Here is a 20,921-nt window from a genome sequence, read left to right as displayed (position 1 = left end):
TCCATGGGTCAAAAATCCAGAACTTCTGTGTTGGCTATCAAACAGCGTTTGTACATCCCTGTAACCAATTCAACAAGAAGTGATATTCTCCAAAGTCCAATGTGAGTCCATCTCAGTTGTCCAGGCAGTAAGGGGAACTAATCAAATGTCTTCTGAGAGGGGTGCAGACTGCTTGCAAATGGGTGAAAGTAACTAATTAGAGTCAAAGTAAAAGTAATAAAGTCCTTGGGCTAGTTTACTTTCTAGAGCCATAGAGAAAAGCAGCTTTTTAGGCATTTTAATTGGAGGGACAGAAGGACAAGATCATTGAAAATTATTTGTCACTGTTTTTTGGGGGGAAATACATTTTGTAGCATAATACACCGCATGTGTAAAACTAGTCCGCTGCCATGCAGTAAGATGAAGTTTGTTACAGGCCTTTATTTTGGTATTTCCTGTAAGAACGGAAGTGTTTTATTTTGAACTTTGAGGTGAATGACGGGCTATGGAAACGCAGATAAAGAGAGCTAATAGTTGTTTTAACTTTTAGCTTTTAGAAAGGGGCTTCTGGTGCAGAGGTAACGTGGTTAGATTAGTGCGACTAAAACAATAACTGCACACACTCTCTGGTTTGGAATAAACGTTTAAAAAGATCGTTAGCCTACTTGACAGGTTTGCTAGCTTATCTGTTGTTGCTAAGTAACGTACAAATTAATGTATGTTTCAAACTATGTTTGCTGAATGGCTAAAATATGTTATTAACATGTCATTTCTTGTTCATTCTGCGGTAACAGTGTGATGAGTTGTCAACATTTTGGCTTTTTGTGTAATTTAATTTGTAGTTTTCACTGTTGTTACGTTGGTTTGGTGGTTTTTTAAACGTCAACCGAGTGACTACTCTTGGTGTACATAGACGATCTTCGACCGCGGGTTGCACCAGTCGGAAGGCGCCCGTTGACAGAGGGCAGGACGGGACTCTCCGAGCGGCGGGCTGGTCGGTGGAGGAGCAGCGGACCGTCATGGACAGGACGGCCGTGGTAAAGGTCGGAGCCGCGGCCAGTGCCAGCGTCTGTGCTCTGTTCGGTGGAGTGGTTCTGGCGCAGTACATCGTCGCCAAGAAGAAGCGAGCGGGCAAAAAAACCAGGATCATAGAGATGGTGAGTAAAAACAGCCACACGAGGTACGTCAAGATAAGATAAGAAACCGGAAGTGGAGAAGCCAGGCCTTCAAAATAATAGCGCACACTCTCACAGGTTATCAGTACTGTGTCATATTTGCCACATAGCTTCGCAATTTTATTTATTAGTTATTTATCTGCTAAATGTCATAAAATAGAGAGAGATGCCCGTTGTATTTTTTAAAGTCTTAAGATGACGTTTTCAGATTATTTTTTACTATTCATGTGTTATATATATGACACATTATGACTTTAGGTTCTTAAATGAAACAATATCCTGCTGTTTATGGCTTAAGGACATACATCAGTAAAACAGCTGAAAAGTAAATTATGTAGCAAAGGAAACATTAGATGTTTAAAGTTAGATTTGGTTAAAACAACATGGATTGGCTGCATTGTTAAGACTATTGTGTTCTACCCCCAACACTTGTGCGCCTTTATTTTGTAAGTCGTGACGCTGTGCTATAGGTACCTTGACAGTAGTGGACATGCTCGGTGGTATACGCAGGCGCGGATGGACCCTAAAACGGCATCTGTTTTTAGAGGTCACCAGCGAGCTTTCCCCCAACAGAAAGAGCAGCAGCTTTTCTGTCTGAGACCAGAAAGCGTTGACAGCTGATCCAGTGTGTCAGTGATGCTCTCTACAGCCCTTTCACTGTCCTGGAAACAGCTTAGTGCTGGTGCTGTTGTTGAATAGGCAGCATGCAGATTATGCAAGCTGCAGCAGTACACTCAGTCCAGCTTTCTAACCAGTCTGACAGGAATGTGGTCTGCTGGAGCATTTACATTCCTCACAAACTGCAGAAAATAGGAAAAATAGGTGGAGATGTGTTGTGAGATTCAAGTTTAGTCTCTTCTTGTTATAATTACTGTTTATAAAGAATTTACTAAGACTTTAAGGCAGCTATTTTATCACCCTTTGTTTAATTTAACTGTCGTCCTTAAAGATAATATGTGTTAAAGTTGTTTTTGCTCAGAGCTTATAGAAAATATTTAGACTTTAAATTTTGCAGCTGTAAGAAGATGTTGCCATGTACTGTGTCTATACTGGTCTCTATATGACTCATGTCTGAGTCATTTTACTTAACCCATTCTCTATGTGTTTCTATGCATGGTGTATTTGAAGAGACACAAAAACGCACATAAAACAATCCCTCAAACTCAGCTGTTGCCTTGCACATTTAATCACTAACAGTAGAAACAGTTGATCGGCCGCTGCCACAGTCAAATGCCCTGGCTGCAGACAAGCCTTTATCATTTTATTGCTTGTAATTTCCCTGGCAGGAAACCTCCTCTCATTATGTCATTTATCACCGTTGTCACGCAAGAGTCTGAAGTCTGAAACTGTTTTGACAGCAGCAGGTCTGGTAGTGTTTGACAGAAGCTACTCTGTTTGAGTAACACATTCATGTTCTCTGTAGTGGCCTCTTTCCCAAATCTGCTCTTTATTTCATGTAAAATAAAACATTTCATCCTTTCACTAGCACTCTGCTTTATTGTAACAGACCTTTGACTGCCTTCACACTTGGTTGTTTGCATCATTGTTTATTTAGGAACTGAAATGTTTAACTGCCAGTTTGTGAAATACAAGTTGTGAAATATATCAAAGAAAACTGTTGACAATGAGAGGCCAAACAGTGAACAGGAATGGTCAGAGATGAGATACAAAACTGTGCTACTTGTAATGATCGTGTGAGTTGATTTCCCATGATGCTGGGCTCTGTGTGTCTAACTGTGAGCAACTCAGTCAACGCATCAGCTGACCTCTGTACGTTTACAGCAGAGTGAGCAGGAGAAGATCAAGGGAGCCTCCTCAGAGGTCTGTCTTCCCTGCTGATGTGATTTAGCTTCATTAACAGAAATCAAAGGGAGTTTGAGTTCAGCCTTCTGGAGCTTCCCAGGTGAATTTGGATGCAGTTTTATTCAGCATGTTCAGTTCATTTTCAGCCAATGCTGCCAGTAATGTCTTTATTAACTCATCAAACTGAGGAAAAAGACTGAAAAGACACATTGGCCAAGTTGCAAGGCAACAAGCCATCCTTTGTTGTCTTTACTCTTATGCTCATCCGGTCGTCTGGTGAAGAATGAAACTGGACGATTTTTGGGATGTAGTAGCTTCTGTGCCACAGCGGATGCTACATCCACAGCTGCTGCTGTACAGAAACAGTTTGTTGTTTCCTGCCTTGACCCTCAGCATGGAAACTTGTGACCATCTGCTTTTGATGATACTGTGGAAGGAGCACAAACATCCGCTCTGAACCCCATGAGCCCAAAACCATACGACGGCAACTCAGTTTAGGCTTTCATTTTCTGTCCTGGGGTGAAATTTTATATGGACATTCCTTCTTGTGAGTTTTAGGACTCTAAAACTTCTAAAACCTCATCTGTGTCATTTCAGAAATACTTGGGCATCACAGAAAAATGTACATTCTTTTCTTCACTGCCAGAAACCACTGTGGCTTTTGTTGACAGCAGGTCTGTTTGTTACCAGCATGACTCTGCTCACTGGCTGGTTATTACATGTCTGCTCGCACTGCAGCCACTTCCAGATAAAATAGATATCCAGTACACAGAGGTCAAAGGTCAGAGGTTGGAGCACCTTGATGATAAACAGGACAAAGGTTTACTTACAGTTTAGTACCTGTTTGTAATCCTCTGAAAAGCATTCTTGCCTTGCTTCAAACTTGTGTTTTATTGTTAAACTGATTATTGCATGAGCGTTTTGATGATACTGGGGTTGAGGAATGATTTGTTAAAAAGCTGATATTTTAACAGATATTTTTTCCCATTGTTATTAGAGTCTCACACTGTAGATTATTTATCTGCCACTGAGGAAACACTTAGACATTGTTCAGTGCGTTTGGTTTGTCACTCTCCAGTGATGATACACATGGTCATGCCCTGACTTCTGTCTCTGAAGTGTCTTTTTCCTTATTGTCATTAATTGATTTGTGTTGAAATGGTTAGAAATAACCATTAGAGGCCAAAAGGATGCTATAAATAAGAATAACGTTCAAATGAAGCCCTCCACCCCAGGTCCAGCCAAACACCTGCTGAACTCAGTCAGACAGTTCCTGAAACATCTCTTCTTGATGTTGTTACAACATGAAAAGTGTTCAAATTTCTGCATGTTGTAGTGCCACCGCTTTTTTCCCTGAAGCTCAGTGAGTCAAATATTTCAAAGCACAGGTGAAACAAATTTACAAAGTTCCTTCCAGTTTCTCAGTAAACCATGCCAGTGAGCCAGCACACACTATACCAGGCTGCTGGAGCTACTATCTCCTCTGAATGGAATGTAGTTGTTATTAATGTTATTGATCACACAGATTTTTCTGCTGTGACAAACTGAAGTGTCTGATGTGAAAAAGGTCAAGTGCCGAGTCTGCCGGAGTGTGTTTTACCCTGTTGGCCTCTGGAGGGCAGTACAGAGCTACACTGCATGTCTGGAGACTGATTGTGGACAGCAAGACCAAAGCAATTTACAGTTATTTAGTGTTTGGTATGTAGTTGCACTATCTTTAATGACGACTGCACTATCTGAAATTAGGAGCATAATACGAAGCCCTAATCTTTGCAGGTCATGGTGAGGAACAAATTGTGTTGCTGGTGATAGCTGATGATACAATGGGTGCAGAAATCTGAATGTTCTATACAGATAACTAGAAACTGAGAACATATGATGTGCAGTTCTTCATTTATCTGTAGTACTGTATGTATCACTGTATGATATGATCAGAAAGAAGCCTGTGCATATACTGAGGAGAGAGATCATCATTGATAGAATGGTTTATGTATCACATTTGAACTTTTGTACTGTTGCTTTTGCCTAGAACTTTTAAAGTAGAGAATGCAGCAGCAGAATGAATTACAGGAGTCATCAGATGTGATCATCCTGCCGACCTGCCCTTCATCAACCAGACAAAATGGCCAGTGTTGGTAATCAGCTCTGCTGCTGAAGTACAGCGATGAGGAAAAAGATTATTCAGATGTTCTGATATGAAGTTACAGTAACAGTGGTATAAAGTTCAGCATGCAGAGAGATAATTCAGAAAGGACTCCTACAAAGTGATGTATTAGACAGATTTGCAAAGAAAATAAATTGGGAGGGAAAGTGTTGTGTAGAAGCCTGAACTCAGGCAGGTCCAGCCTCTTGCTGCGCTAACCAACACTTCCTCTAGTGGCTGTGCTGTTTTATCAGTAGCAACAGATGGCAGGCACTATGACAAGTAAAGCTGTTCATAGTGGGGCCATAGGAAACTGATGAAGGGCCTTCAAGCAAAAGCAAGTGCTATATTGCCCATTAACAGTACTCAGGCCTGTTATAACACCACAGCATGTTCACAGTCTGTTAGAAAAATAAGACTGAATTAATGTCTGGTTGGTCACATTCATGCGCTTAGACTCATCCAAATGCCCACGCTCAAGATGGTTATCAGTTGGATGGGTGTAGAGAGCTTGTACTTGCAATGATAAGGCATTTAACATTCTGCGTGGGAATTATGATTAAAGTTGGCCGCACTTTATGATAGTAGAAAGTCACCCAGTCTAAAGTGCCATTTTACAGAGGAGCTGATCTTACAAAAAGTAGATGCATCATCAGGCATCATCAAAGCTGCAGTGGTATTATTAGTAGAGGTAGAAGCAGGGTGCTGGTTGCTGAAGTTGGAGTTCCATCAGTGAGAACCCTGTATCTGATTAAAGCAACACTGAGGTCAGTCATCTCTGAAGTTGTGGTGAGAGAAGATGAACAACAGCTTCCGAGCTGTCATCTGTTGAGGCAGTGGGGGAAACACTCAGCGGTGCTCTGCACATTGTCCTTGATGACCTTTGACCCCTACAGGCCAAGGCTGGGTCACAGCAGCCTGAACCAGTATCAGTAACCTTTGCTCGGACTTGTGTAGATCAGGTGGGATTTCAGAGGAATGCAGGGTGGGATTTCAGAATCATGCTGGGAGAAAGTTGAAGAGGCAGTTTGACAGAATAGTCTGATCATACTGATAATACTGATCATGGTCATTTTCTGTGTGCAAAGCAGTATTCAAACAAGAACTTTTGGCAAATATTTAGCACCACTCAGCTTTGCTATAACTCTGAACAAATCCATTTACATCCACTCACACATTTACATCGTATTTTTCATCTTTTACGTGATCTATTTCACCCCACAGGACATCCACGCTGCTGTTATCAAAGCAGCACCCCCTCAGTGGTGGCAATAATTACACCACCGTGCAGACGTGACATGTGACAACACTGTTATACGTAGTGGTGACTTGATTGTACCTTTGCATTCATGTGACAGATTATGGTGTTGCATACTTTTTCCCTCACTCACACGCCGAGGTTAAAGGTGACATGTGTCAACAGTGTGTGACAGTGTTGAGCTGGGGTGAGACCTGTTCTCTATACAGCTTATTACTCTAATGTTTTTCAGAAAAGAGAGCAGAAAACAAACGAAGCAGCCACTGGGCTGAGTGGAACAGGCATTGAGGTCAGCTGAGTTTTACCTGATCAGTCTTTGTAGGCATCCAGCGAAGGATTAGATTTAGCCCTCATCATTCATACATGCTAATTTTCTGTGAGCTACACCTGATAGCTGTCAACAGCATCTTGATTCAGGTCATCAAAAACAAATGCAGATGCCCAACTAATACTAACCAACAAGAGCTACTAAGGCTTTGCTCTGTTTTTGTTGTCAGCAGTTCAGTCTCACAGTTTTATCCCTGCACTTGTTTTATTGCACAGTAGAGATAACGGCCAAAAGACACACAATGTTTATCTCCTCTGAGTTACAGTTTTCTCGACTTGGTGTGCTTGGGGCACTTAGTCTATCAAACTACATTTTAAAGTGAGTTGCAAATGGGAACAAAGCCAAGTGAAAAACAGGTCTTGCAGGACTGTATCAGGACAGATAGAGTAAAATACTTTTCCTCACAACTAAACAAAATGCTCTCTGCGCCTCCAATGAATCCGTGTAAAGTTGGTGGAGCTGTGTGTCTGTGAGCCTGGTGTACAGCAGGGACGTGCACTGTTATTGTGATGAGGTGTAATCAGAGAGTGTCGACCTAGTTTTTGCAAGTCGTGGCATGCAAGGCAGTCGAGGTCAGCAGAGGAGAAGATGAGGTGGACTCATGTTCCACTCACTCCAACTCCAACAGTACATAGCACAGCAGGATATTAAGCCTTGTTCAGCAAAAACTGAGCTCTGGACAAAGTCTTAATGTTGCACAAAGGTTCAGATGTTGCACAAATAACTGATTGGTAAAATTCATCAATTTTGTTAATGAAAGCTGTGAACAGATGAAAAAAGGAGTGCTGCCCAGAGAAGCTCATGATGCATCTCTTTTCCCCTATTTTATGTTGTAACATGAGCCAGTTGTCTTACTTTAATCTGTAATTTTATAAATTCAATGAATTGTTTAGCATCTCGTTAGCTTGGAGTTTGTTACCAGTACTTGTAATGGATTACACCGATACATACATTGATCTGAAATCATATTGATTCCATGTTGGAGAATCTGGGTCAGCTGATACAAGAAACATTATGTTGGAGTTGGCATCTTTTGGCCTCAGGGCTACACTGCGACTTTAACACAAGAATCCGATCAACCTGAATACTGGTGCATGTCTGTGTGAATGTAATTAGAACAAAATCACAGACATGTTCAAACTCAACTGGAAATATGTAAAGATTCCACAGTTTACCTGTTACTACATGTACATGTTACTATCACGTGCATTTATGTAACCAAAATATTGAACTGTAAATTCCCTGTGTGTGTTTGTGTGTGTTTGCATGCATGTTAGGCGTGTCCATGAGCTGTGTGTCACGTGTGGCCGACCATTTGACAACCAGCTCAAACTGAACTGTGACCTTTGTGACCTTTTATGAGGCATCAAGCTATTTACTGCTTTTGTGTGGAAGAAGGGTGTGTGCTGTGTGTAAAATGTGTGTACTCAGCAGAAGGAGTGCTGAAGTGAGTCCACCCCCTCTCTGATTGATTTTAAAGGTTCCTTTTTCAAGGGGTCAAAGGTCACATCACAAGAACAAGGGTAGATTACAAGTATCATTTTTCCTACACTGGCCCCATTCCATGTCTATTTATACTGAACTGTGTGTGTGTATGTGTGTGTTTGAGTGTGTTGACATGGGTCAGCTGAAATTGTCACCATGTTTGTGTGCAGATGTATGTGTGTTGTGTTTGGGCCTCTCTACGCAGAGGGAGGGGTTATGTTGTGTAATCTGTGTTGGTAGGCGCCCCCTCCCTCCCTGCCTCTTGCTGTAGATATATAAGCCCTCTGCAGCCACACAATCTTTTCTTCACTCTTGCGTTAGCTGAGACAACAGACCCGAGGTAAGCCTGTGTGTGTGTGTGTGTGTATGTGTGGTGTGTGTTTGTGTGCATTTGGCTGTGTTTGTGTACAAATAGCTGCCCCAGGCTATAGCCATTTTTGGCTCATAGTGACTGTAAAAATAACATTTAGTGTTAAATGTTCTGAACAAACCCCTCTGAATGTTTGTCCCTTCTCCTGTGATTAAGATGCTTTGACCTTTGACCTCTGTATTTGCTGTTTTTGATGTTAATCCAGAAATGTTAGTCTGTCCCTGCTATCACTACAATCATGTCTGTGAAATTGTGCAAAATACAAAAATAATGTGATGCAGCACATCTGCCATTATTACCTTCGTTCTCTTTGTAATGCAGTTTTATTTAATAATAAGTAGTATGGCAGTATATCATGCATTGAGTATTTTCTGTGTTCCTAAACGACGCTGTAAATGCAGAGAATGTGTAAATAGGTCATCCCTGTGGCAATTCATTCAGACCCTGTCATTTAAAACAAATGTGAGGCTGTCAGTCCAAGAATGTGTTTTCTGTTTCAGCACACAAAGTCTTTACTCAACAGATCTGAAGTTTAGGAAGTTGTTTTGGATCTTTGCGCGCTGAGATAATTATGTGTGTTTGTGTATGAGCGACAAGCTTATTAGAGGGTTGGTAATAAAGGAACCAAGTTTTATTTTTAGTTTGTGTACTGAGTGTCATGTTTCTGTAGGATTAGAGTGATTTATGAGGCGCTAAGAAGCCTGATGATTATATAAGATGTTGTGTTGGGTGGGGTTGAGTGTTTGTGTGTTTTAGTTATTTGTTTTCTTCGTCAGCACAGTATACATCTACTATAACTACAGTGTGTTTGTTACGCCTCCTAAAAACCTTCAACAGCCAACATTGTTGCAACAGAAAGAGCTTTAAAGCCTTAATCTATTTCTATCTATATATGTAGAGCTATAGAGCTATAGAAAAGATAAACAAACAGATAAATACTAGTGTTTACTAAAAGAATTCTCTGTCACTCCACAAAAAAGTAATTCATTAAAAAAGAAATGTGACAAAAACAACAAAATAAAACCATCTGTTATTGGCCAGTAAAATCTGTATTCTGTGAAATATTAGTGTCTGCACCTTGTGCTCCTAAAGCATGATTCTTCAGCTGGAGTACCATCATATTGGCACCTAACAATGTCACCACCAGCTTAACATACTCATTCCTCACTCATAACAGGCATGGTGTAACTCAAGTGACATAGTTATTTAGCAGGCTAATTTTTCATCGTAACACAAACACGCACTTGTTCCCTGGGACACTCCAGGCTGCTGTCAGGCAGCAGCTGAGGCAGGGTTTGTTGTTTTGCTGTTGCAGGTTCAGCCGCAGTTGACTGTCCAGGTGTGGCTCACAGGTGTGGCTGCTCAGGTGAGGCTTTCAGTGAAAGCCACAAGTACATTCTGCAGTGGAAGCCTGGACCTTAAGGAAGTTTTAGACTGTGGAGAAGCCTGAATCACAGCCATGATAAACTCTGTTTTTCTTGCCTCTGTTTTTTATCTCTCTGTGAGATGTATTTCTACAAATCTGTCAAAGTGTCCAAGTTGGACCATGCAACATTTCTGATACATAAAAATGTGTTCCACTTAACTTTAAGCACAAAGAGATGCAGGGAAACATTCTTTTTCATGAAGCAGCAAATTCACAGTCAAAATAGTGGTTAGCTGACTGATTCATTCGTCTCTGAAACTGGCTAGTTTATTGTAGATCTGCAAGGACACAAGTTGAGTGGAGTCTTTGTCTGAGACACTAAGTGCATTCAAACAAATAAACATACACTAGCTCACTAATAAACCCTGGTTAGTTAGCATTAATTAAAAATAAATTTACTTGAGGCTCACCAACTTTTTTATCCATGCAGTATTTCACATAACGATTCTCAGACTTGACAGACTTGTCCATTTTGCACTGGTCAAGCAGAGCTGATGCTGATAAGATGAAGTTACAAGAAGGGCTGAAGTTCACCTCCTCTCTGCAGGGTGTTACTGTGGCTGTGTGTTCGTTCGGCTTGTTACACAACACCCACAGATTCCAAACATCAGCTGTTTCGTGACCCTGAAACCCCCTCTGGGAGTCTGGACCAGGGAACTGGACCAGGGAACAGTGTGTTCAAATACAGTCAGGCAGGGTGCTTTTAGTTTGACTCTTTGAGTGAAACGGCCATGCTGTTCAAATAGCTTTCAAGATGTGTTTTACAGTTTTCCTGTTTGCCAAATCATTGTAAGAGGAATGTTTAAACATCAGTCCTCCTCACCTTCCTCTGTCTTTCTTTCTCTTCCTCTAGATGCCTCAGTTTGAGAAGACAACGGTCCACATGAGGGACCCTGAGAGGGTGGAGCAGATCATCTGTGGTCTCATCAAGGGAGGAGCTTCCAAACTACAGGTAGAGCATCAAATGCTGAGGACACTCCATCAATCAGTGTTTTGGTGAAACAGCACTACCTGGTGGTACTGCAGCCGACCACTTTTAATGGTTGATTTCAAACATTTACAGCTGGGAGGCCATTGCCTGAGAAAGCAGACTCAGTTTCCACAGCCAGAGAATTTCTTGCTTAGTGTTGTACTACATCCCAAGCAGAACACACAAGGCAATAACAATGATATATGTGTATAGTCTAATACCTGTATGTTACTGTAGGTTCCCCGTGAGGTCCTCTGTTTCCTCTAGGTCAAAGTATTCTTGACTCTGTTTCAGATCATCACAGACTTCGACATGACGTTAAGCAAGTTCGCCGTCAATGGCAAACGCTGTCCAACGTGTCACAGTGAGTTTTTTTCAACCACTGTTTTTGGAAATGTTTGTCTCAATTTAAATTCTGAATTTCAACATGTTCCTCTGGCCTGTTTGAAACATGCTTCATATGATTGTCATTCCGTTTCTCTGTGCAGATATCATCGACAACTGCAAGTTGGTAACAGAGGAGTGCAGGCAGAAGCTGCTGCAGCTGAAGAATAAGTATTATCCCATTGAGATCGACCCTAACCTCACCATGGAGGAGAAATACCCATTCATGGTGGAGTGGTAAGTCGCACACACATATATTGTATATAACAAACATACACTGTCCTGTTTGTGTTTGCTTGTTTTCCTAAGCTGTTGCAGCACTCTGAGACATACATTTCTGACTGTGTATGTTTGCAGGTATTTCAAGTCCCACACACTACTTGTGGAGCAGCGAATAGAAAAAGACAAACTGCCAGAGGTGGTGAGAGAGTCTGATGCTGCACTCAGGTATTTGTAGAGGAAGAGGAAGCTTGGTAATGGAGATTTGCCACTGGCCTAAATGTGTGAATCCAGTGTGCAGTGTTGGAGGATAAACTGATTTCTCTGTGACCGACTTTTCTCTGTTTGGTTTCAGGGAAGGCTTTGAGCAGTTCTTTGATCGCCTGCAGCAGCATAACGTGCCTGTCTTCATCTTCTCTGCTGGCCTGGGCGACGTCCTCGAAGAAATCATCCGCCAGGCTGGAGTCTACCACCCCAACGTCAAGGTCGTCTCCAACTTCATGGACTTTGATGATAATGTGAGTTCTGCAGAAAAAGACAGACGGCTCTGTCCTCTTCTCCTGGTGGCTCCAATAGAAATATACTGGCTCAACTTGCTCATTGGCTGTGCTCTTCATCTCACAGGGCGTCTTAAAGGGTTTCAAAGGCGAGCTGATCCACGTGTACAACAAACACGATGGTGCCCTGCGGAACACAGAATACTTCAAACAGCTGAAGGAATACTGCAACATCATCCTAATGGGCGACTCGCTGGGGGACCTCAGCATGGCAGACGGTGCACCGAATGTAGAGAACATCCTCAAGATCGGCTTCCTCAACGACAAGGTAAAGCCACAAAACACGACCAGGGGTCCAAGAATATACAGTAAAGGTCCTTGAACTCAAAGTAGTCAATAAACTGAGGTTATTTGAAGGTTTGAGGAGTTTGACGGCTGCTGAATTTTGAGTTTGAATCCTGACACCAGTGTTTGTGCACTGCTTGTTTTCTGCTGGATCTCCATGGTGACAGCTGCTGTGACTGCTTGGTGATTCATGACATGAACTGCAAACCATCTCCTGACAGTTTCCTCCTCTCTGACCTTGCAGGTGGAAGAGCGATTGGACAAATATCTGGACTCTTATGACATCGTCCTGGTGAAGGACGAGACTCTGGAAGTGCCCAACGCCATCCTCCAGAAGGTTCTATAACTCCACCCCCCTCCCCCCCCCCCCCCCCCCCAACTCCTCTCCTCCCATCCCTTCCAGCCTCTGGCCTGTCAGGCTTTTAACACCAAACTAAACCTTTGTCACTGGTCCAAACTGGTCACTATTTAACCTCTCCTCTCTCACTCTGGATCCCACCAGAGTCATCTCCTGACTCTGTAACCCCCCTGTACCCCCATTCCCACCCTATAAAAGCCTTTTAAAAGACTTTTGACATCTCCTGAATGAACTGTTTTAAAAGTCCACACAGCAGCATCAGCCTGTCTCTGTTGAATTTTGTCTGTTTGAATCATTTCTGATGTTCTCTATCTGAGTCAGTGTATTATAAAGGCATAGCTAAAAGTGAGTTTTTACAAAACACACACTCTCACTCCATCTTTATAATTTGCACATTGTTATTACTATTATTATTCATATGATTATTTTTGATATGGTAATATTTATATACCATAAACCAGGTGCCCACAGATAGACAAAGTGTTTTCTTCGGACCTATCCCAGCATGCCTTTGATCTCAGTTTCTCTATGCGACTCTGCTATGAAGTCATGAAAGTAGCTCAGTATGAACAGGACCTTGAAAAATGTCTAGTGAAAATTAAAATGTGTAGCTTGATGAGAGCTGCAATAGAATTACCTCCAACAGTATTCATCAAATTAAAGAAAGGAGTCAGATCATCAGAGGAAATGCACTTTAAATTCTAATATAGTAATATTGATTTGGGGATGGAAAAGGTTCTTGCACAGAAAAGCAATGTTTACATGAGCTTGTTTAACCCAGTGTACTTGTTAAGCATCATATCAACACACAGATAATTCTAGGGTTGAAATATTCATGGCAAATAGCATCTTTTATTTGTGAGCCTTCTCTGCGTAGCTGACTCAACAATCAGGTGTTCTCCATGACAGTGTTGAAAGTTAAGAAGCTATTAAGTAATGCTTAACTTGACCTCTAGTGGTCATTAGCAGGAACAACAACAGTAAAAAAAAATCCCCTTAAACCAAAGTAACAGGTTGCCTCCTGCAGTTTCACTTGAAGGATTCAGTTCTGCAAAATGCCAGTATATCTAAAGTATAGTTCATTGTTCCAGTAGACACAAGGAAACACACTGCTGTCTGTGGCTCAGTAAAACCCAGCATATGACCTATCTAATTTAGTATCGTCATTCTGTGGTTAAAATTGAGCACTACCTCTAAAATATTCATCATTGTGTCTTTTCTTTTTGGGAGGTTCAAAGCTAAAATGCCACTGTCTCAGTTTGTCTCAACATGTTGTGTTGAATGTTCTCTTTGACTTTGTATGTGTTTTTAAATGTGCTGCTATCACCTGCATGTTGCCTTTTCTTATTGTCAAGTTTATGTCAAAGAGATGGGAGTCTAAAATATATATATGTCAATAAAGCTGGGAATAATGTCATACTGTATATGTGGGCATCATATGGAAATGTATATTGTTTCACAGCATTTGGAAATATTTCCAAAAGTATAGACCAGTGTGCTGTATTTTTCTAAGCAGATGACTTTCTCTTTTCTTTGATGGTGTGAACTGAAAATGCAATAAAATGTCATTTTGTGAGCCAGGACTGGATCACAGACTGGACGGAAATCTGGACGAACAGCTCTGAAAGCTCTGGGTTCGGTGCTATTTAAAGTTGCCGTACATGTTGAAATTATACAGTGTATCCTGGAAAGAATGGTCTTTGATATGTTATATTCAAACTGCCAAATGACCCACAAATGTACCATATATGACAAAATATAACATAAAATTACATTTACAGCAATGTTTTGAATGTAAAATCAGAAATTTAATTGTGTTATTCAAGCCGTCAGATAAATATAATGAATATATAGTGAATAAAAGTACAATATTTCTGTCTGAAATTTTATTAGAGGCCTTGTAAGAAAGTCCCCAAAATATAAAGTATAAGTGAAGTAGTAGTATTTGCTTACAACAGCTGCCGTTTTGTGTGGTTGAGGACACAGACTGTAAAACAGCATGAGATTTCAGTGGGCGTTACCATAACTGTCCTGCAGATGGCGCTAAGTAACAAGACAATAATCTGAAGAAATCTGACCAACGTGGCATCCTGAAAACTCAGAAACAATCGGTCATTTTTGTAGTACTTGTGGCTCGTTGGTCTAGGGGTATGATTCTCGCTTAGGGTGCGAGAGGTCCCGGGTTCAAATCCCGGACGAGCCCTTCTTTATTGTAAACTGACAGTATGCTTGGATATGAAGTGGCTGAGTTGCAAGACTTTACTGTTTAATCCCCTGGTGGAGATGAATCTGTCATGAGAGCAAAAACCCTCCGTCATTTTAATGTGGAACTGCTGATAACACACATGTTCAGACCTCAGTCTTAAGCTCAACTACAAAGCCAGACTAACAACATAAGCATTTGGAATAAATGACAGTTCCAGATTAAAATCCCATGAATCCACAGCACTCTAATATAATAAACATCAATTCTATTTTCTGTGACATATATCTATGTAGGAAGAACCTCTTCAGGTTATCTGGTTACTTCAAAACTGTACTCAAGTGCAGTACAGTACAGTAAATATACTTCTCTTCAGTGGTGGAAAAGTTTTGAGAAACTTGTGTTTCCATTTTATGCTATTATATACTTCTACTCCACTGCACTGTGTGCAGGCTTTAGATACTATTTAAATTAAAGATGAAGGTTTAACACAGTGGACGATTTAACAAGCTTTTCAAATACAACACATTGTTAAAAATAAAAACTAGTGTAGTCAGGATCAGATTTCAGGTAACTGAACCACATTCTGCTGCTTTTACTTGAAAAGGATTTTTCATTACTACAAATAACAACATTTACATTCCTGTATTGGTATTTTTTACTTATGTAAAGGGTCTGATTGCTTCTTCCACCACTGCTCAGCTCCCACCTATGCTGAAGTGATGATGAAGTTGCCCGAGTCGACGCCGCTGCAGCAGGTCCGGTAGAACCGGGGCATGCTGCGGTACAATCAAGCGCCTGTAGATGGCAGTCGGCCACCAGAGAGGTGAAGCTGAGCTGTGAACATGAGAGGACAGCGGAGAGGTCCGGGCAACGTGGCATGTACAGTGAACTCTGAAAGGTATAGCCGGGCCTTCGTTACATGTGGCTCGTTGGTCTAGGGGTATGATTCTCGCTTAGGGTGCGAGAGGTCCCGGGTTCAAATCCCGGACGAGCCCTCCACTTTTCACTGTAAAAGACAAAACATATAATTAAATCATAATTGCTCCTTAGAGAAGTTTGTATAAGCAATGCAAACTTCTTAACGCACAGAAAGATGCGAATTGTGTTTGCAAAGCTTCCAGTCCTTTCTCAGATAACACCACAAGCAGGGTTTTAACTTTCATATGCAGTGTATTATATAATATAGGAATAATATGATAGTGTATATGACTTATTTAGTATTAAGCACGTATTGTGTTTTTGTTTTTGCTACAATACTGTACACTGTACCTAACCAAATAATTAATCAATTCAGGTTGAAGTCATGCAGTTTAAAGGCAGTAATGTATAATCTATAGTCACCATCTTTATCTACAATCAAATGTGCATTACTGGTGTTTAGCAGGTTCTTTGACTTAAATTTTTTAATTTTCAAAATAACTTATTTTCGTTCGCTCTAACGGTTTCTTTGAATTTGTAATTTTTCTGTGTTGAATAAAATGTATTTTTTTTTACACATGAATTAATATAATTTCTTTTAATTGCATATGTATTCAAAATGATGGCAACGCCTGTTAGAAAAAAATTACCTTAGTTACTCACAGTATTATTTGTAAACATATAAAACGGTTCAGTTACCATAAACAGAGGCTAAAAGAGATCTGCAGACAGAGTTACATGTTGTATAATATCTCTGATGTGATCATTTGTTCTTCATAACTTTATTTTTCCAAGGAATATGACTGTGTCTAGTCTGTGGTTAAAAAAAAAACAAACAAACAAAAAAACTCATTTTCCCGCCAGCCCCTGTATTTCCGTTCATGCGCACAGCCGCACCGGCTTCTCCGTTGAGCGTCAGTGCCATGACAACAGGACGATGGCTGCAAGCGAGAGGGTGAGAAATGTGATTTTTGTGTGAACGAGGAGGAACAAACCGTCGTCCTTCAACGGTCTGGCTCGTGTACGCTAAGGTAAGAAAAACCCGCGAACAAACCTGATCGTGTTTTGTTATCGGCGGAGAAGCAGTGAAAGTAGTAACGACACTCTTTCTTAACCTGTTAGCTAGTGCCCAGGTAACTTCAAGAGCTAGCTAATTAGCCGGCTAAGCTAAAGTTAATTCATCGGGCTTGACGTTAGCTGCAAGCTAATTTACCAGTGCAAGATGCCTCGATTTGTAACTGACTTAAAACAGCTTTTGAATGCGCGTATGCTTAATTAAAGTTTCCCTGTCGCAGAGGACTAATTTGCCTTAACATGAGTCCTCCTGGGTGTCCCTATAAACCCACAGGTGTCTGGTCATGTGCTGTTAAAGCCCAAGAGTGCACAGAGTTGAATACCAACCAGCCGACGAGTACGACAGCTACAACAGCTTATTAACTCGTGAATTTCTCCGTCTCCGCCTAGAATGTAGTTATTGTTTGCAGCATAAACCTACTTACTCTTAACAATGTGCATATACACATATTTACGACCACAATGCAACCCCCCCTCCCCTTTAAAAAAATGCCTGAATGATCTGAAATACCCTACCTCAGCTGTAAATGACAGCATGAAAAGCCTGGATATACATATCCCTTATTACATGATCATAATAGTATCCAGGTTTCTCACTGTTTACTTGCAGGGCTGTCTTGATTTCTCACTGTGCTGTACCAACAAAGAATGTTCAGAAACCTGGATAAGATGTTTACATGCCACTGTATCCAATTTGGAGCCAGTAGCTAGATCAGAACCTTCCTCAAGGGCACTTCAATAGGGAGGATACTTCCCATGAATCCTAACTGAACTGTTGTTCCACGTTTATTATCAAGGAGGCGGTCAGATAAGAACAATACCAATTAAAATGATTTAACTTAAAGTTTGAGGCTAATTTAAAATATATCCACAGCTAACTGATTAAAGCTTAATAAGTTGGAAGAAAGTGCATGGGATGTACAACAGGTTGTGCAAAGGAAAGTCAATGAAGCATATAGTGCTGCAGCTAACAATACTGTATCATTGGAAGAAAAGCATACAGGTCTTTGTCCTTGTGAATGCAGCAAATATCTGGCATTTTAAGTGTTATAATTTTGAGCTTTTAAAACATTGCTCTTCGATGAAACTGGCAGTAGTAGTAGTAGGTGTAATGTTCCTTTAACACTCATTCAGGTCTGTATTGCAGTATACTGTAGATAGGAGGGATTCTCTGTGTCTGGATTAGCTGCCTGTTCCACCTGCTCAGCACTTAGTGAGTAGAAAAGCTGCTTGCCCCCCCCCTCCTCCACTGTCCTTCATTGCTCATGCTCAATCCTTGGACCATGTGACCTACCTTGCCTTCTAGGTCTGTCAGTGTGGTGGACAGAGTGCTCAGAGCCTCTTGTGTTAGCTGAGTGGATAATGGTCAAAGCCATCACCATACCAATGAGTTCAGCTGCACCTTTGCGGCAGAATAAATTTCATGCGAAATGTTTGACTTTTGTGGTGCTAGTGAGCAGGGACGGTAACCTCCCAACTACCTGACTGGATCTGCTCTGTGAATAGAAGATGATACTGTTAATACATCATCAGTTTAATTCCATCTAACCCTGTCTCTCTCTGTCTCAGAGGCAGCATGTCTCTGTTCAAAGCCCGTGATTGGTGGTCGGCAGCTCTTGGCGAAGGGGAGGAGTTTGACCAGGGATGCCTCTGTGTCGGAGATGTGGACAACAGTGGCACCGGACATGGTCAGTGTGCAGTGAGGAAGTGATATGCTAACCGTCACACAGCATACAGACTGCAGTACCTCACCTGAAATGTGCCCGTGCTGAGGTTTAGACATTGTTATGTCTCCCTCTTAATAAACCACTTTCAACAAACACTATGTGGATACAAATATACATTAAAGTCGTACATGTGTGCATGCATACAAAATGCACAATGCATGTTTTGAGTAAATACAAATGTAACCAGCCACAGCCAAAACACAGTGGTAGTGTTTTATACCTAATACTTCAGCCAGTTACAACACAAAATCAGATATTCCTTATATATTTTGGATCACTTCAGGTTAGCCTAGTTGTGAAACTCTGTGTTGATGTTCAGGGGTAACAACTTCCATTTTGAATTGTAACATCCATGTTGAACATCTACTTTACAGACAAAGTGGTGGTAGGCAGCTACATGGGAATGCTGCGGATCTTCTCCCCACATACCAATAAGTCCAGTGACGGAAGTGTAGCTGATGCCCAGCTTCTGGAGGTCCAGCTTCAAAATGCCATCATCCAGGTGGAAGTGGGCAAGTTTGTCTCGTAAGTAGACCAGGACCAAACCTGGGCCAAGGCCACCAAAGGGTTAGAATGGATGTGTACTGCAGCCATGGTGGATTGTAGATTGTTATATTTTATGAAAATATCTGCCATTTCATTTAACACCTTAATCATCAGGACAGAGTTTATGCAGTTTGTGATGTAAATTTCAGATGTTGAGCTGAACATCAGCACGTTTTATTTTAAGTTGTAGTAAATGTTAGAGACATTACACATTATGTTCCAGTTTTTGGATCTTTTCAACTAAAAGAAAAAGCGTGTGTTAGTATTTATACTGCTAGTATTTAGGTACTATTGGTTTCACTACTAGTTTCAACTCTTACACTGCATGTGTCACTCCTGATAAATCAAGTCACCACAGATCTGTGCTCTAACACCAGGATCATTGATAGTGTTGCTAATCTCTCAGCTCCCCTCCCTCCAGTCTCATTGGCTGCATTCCTGTCTGTGAGGCACCTGTGTTAGTTTTGTAGGTCAAATTAGCATTAACCTAATGTGCTCTGCCAAAGAGCAAACTTAAATCACTGTCTCACGAGTGCAGATCTCTGTCTCATTTTCTGAGGGTGAATAACAGATTACACTCTTCTAAAGAACTGAAGGCACAAAGCAAAGTAAATGCAAATCAAATCTTGTTCTGTTTGAGGGTTGTAACTAAATGCATATAATTTAATTTCTTAAATTAATGTTTTCAATTCATCGACTATAATTATTTTGGCCCATAAATGTCAGAAAACATGATTTAAAAAATGTCCATCACAAATTCCCAAAGCCTACAGAGTAGTCTTCACATTGCTTGATTTGTCTGACAGATAACTCTGGACTTTTTTGATCGCTAAACTCCTCCCTCTACTATCAGCTTGTATATGAGCATTAGCTAAATTATTAGAAATGGCTTTCTGTAGAGAGTAGCTCAGAGGTTACTGTTGGAGAGGACACAGAGCTTTTGCCAGAGGCACTGGTCTGCTTCAGGAATTAAACCTTTGAGCTTTAGATTACAGGGCAGCTCTCTGGCCACCGTGATGGCCATATCTCTGTTTGTGTTACATATGTGGAATGAATCACAGGTCTCTCTTTAGCTCTATGTCATGACCTTCTGTGAATTACAAGCATTCATAGTATAGCTTGTAATATAGCCTTACTTTAAACTACCAGGCTGAAACACCCATTCATAACTCATCACGCTGCTTTTTCATTCATAGAAAAACCATCCCTGCTGTGACTTACCACCACATTAACATGTCTTTTTTCCTCTGCAATGCATGCTAACCCAAAACCACTCTGTCAGGAGTTCCTCTCCCTCCTCATGATTTATCATGATCTATCAGCCACCCAGCACTCCAAACATAGTTGTGCTCATAACATCAGGCTAACCACTGAGTTGCTAGCATAGCTGTCACAACCCAAGGGCCCTATGCTGCTTTGTTATTCCACTGCATTACTGAATTTGAAAAGTTGACCCCTCTGAGCTGAGGTCAAGTGAAATGTGCAGATGCCTCCAGTAAAAATTTAGTTGTTTTGGAGCAAAGATGATTAAATTACCCCTTCACTGCAAGTGCTTCAAAGTGGGAAAGAGGAAGGATAGCAGGAGGAATCGGATGATGTGAGGCCAGTTACAGGGTAGTGGTGATGCACAAGGGGTGATTAACAAGTTTAGTTTGTGGAAGGTAGAAAGAAATGAGTCAGCTCTCGTTAACCTGCATGTGAAGTTCAACT

General features: G+C 41.1%; 2 protein-coding genes and 2 non-coding genes across 7 annotated transcripts in view; all 4 read left to right on the top strand.

Moving 5' to 3' along the window:
- Nucleotides 1-442: 442 nt before the first annotated feature.
- Nucleotides 443-14,316, top strand: nt5c3a (5'-nucleotidase, cytosolic IIIA). Of its 4 annotated transcripts, XM_018676069.2 has the most exons (9): nucleotides 443-557; nucleotides 893-1,136; nucleotides 10,821-10,919; nucleotides 11,232-11,301; nucleotides 11,426-11,558; nucleotides 11,679-11,768; nucleotides 11,896-12,058; nucleotides 12,165-12,365; nucleotides 12,627-14,316. In XM_018676069.2, the coding sequence occupies exons 2-9, from the start codon at nucleotides 999-1,001 to the stop codon at nucleotides 12,726-12,728; spliced, it is 996 nt and encodes a 331-aa protein (XP_018531585.1). In that variant the 5' UTR covers nucleotides 443-557; nucleotides 893-998; the 3' UTR covers nucleotides 12,729-14,316. The 4 variants fall into 4 exon arrangements, with proteins under 4 accessions (XP_018531585.1, XP_018531588.1, XP_018531589.1 ...); XM_018676072.2 differs by lacking the exons at nucleotides 443-557; nucleotides 893-1,136 and adding an exon at nucleotides 8,378-8,511; XM_018676073.2 differs by lacking the exons at nucleotides 443-557; nucleotides 893-1,136 and adding an exon at nucleotides 9,866-9,907.
- A 555-nt stretch (nucleotides 14,317-14,871) lies between these two features.
- trnap-agg (transfer RNA proline (anticodon AGG)) lies at nucleotides 14,872-14,943 on the top strand. Its single transcript has one exon. It is a non-coding gene; the product is annotated as a tRNA-Pro (tRNA).
- Nucleotides 14,944-15,869: 926 nt separating this feature from the next.
- On the top strand, nucleotides 15,870-15,941 carry trnap-agg (transfer RNA proline (anticodon AGG)). Its single transcript has one exon. It is a non-coding gene; the product is annotated as a tRNA-Pro (tRNA).
- An 840-nt stretch (nucleotides 15,942-16,781) lies between these two features.
- bbs9 (Bardet-Biedl syndrome 9) overlaps nucleotides 16,782-20,921 on the top strand; it is a 149,625-nt gene continuing 145,485 nt past the window's right edge. The window contains exons 1-3 of the mRNA XM_051076228.1: nucleotides 16,782-16,895; nucleotides 18,508-18,626; nucleotides 19,040-19,190. Of these exons, the coding sequence (XP_050932185.1) occupies nucleotides 18,515-18,626; nucleotides 19,040-19,190 (263 nt within the window). The 5' untranslated portion in view covers nucleotides 16,782-16,895; nucleotides 18,508-18,514. The remainder of the gene's footprint in view (nucleotides 16,896-18,507; nucleotides 18,627-19,039; nucleotides 19,191-20,921) is intronic.

Source organism: Lates calcarifer, linkage group LG15 (assembly GCF_001640805.2).
Source record: "Lates calcarifer isolate ASB-BC8 linkage group LG15, TLL_Latcal_v3, whole genome shotgun sequence".
In the NCBI taxonomy this organism is placed as follows: Eukaryota; Metazoa; Chordata; class Actinopteri; family Centropomidae; genus Lates; species Lates calcarifer.
This window is presented reverse-complemented; position numbering and strand designations above follow the sequence as displayed.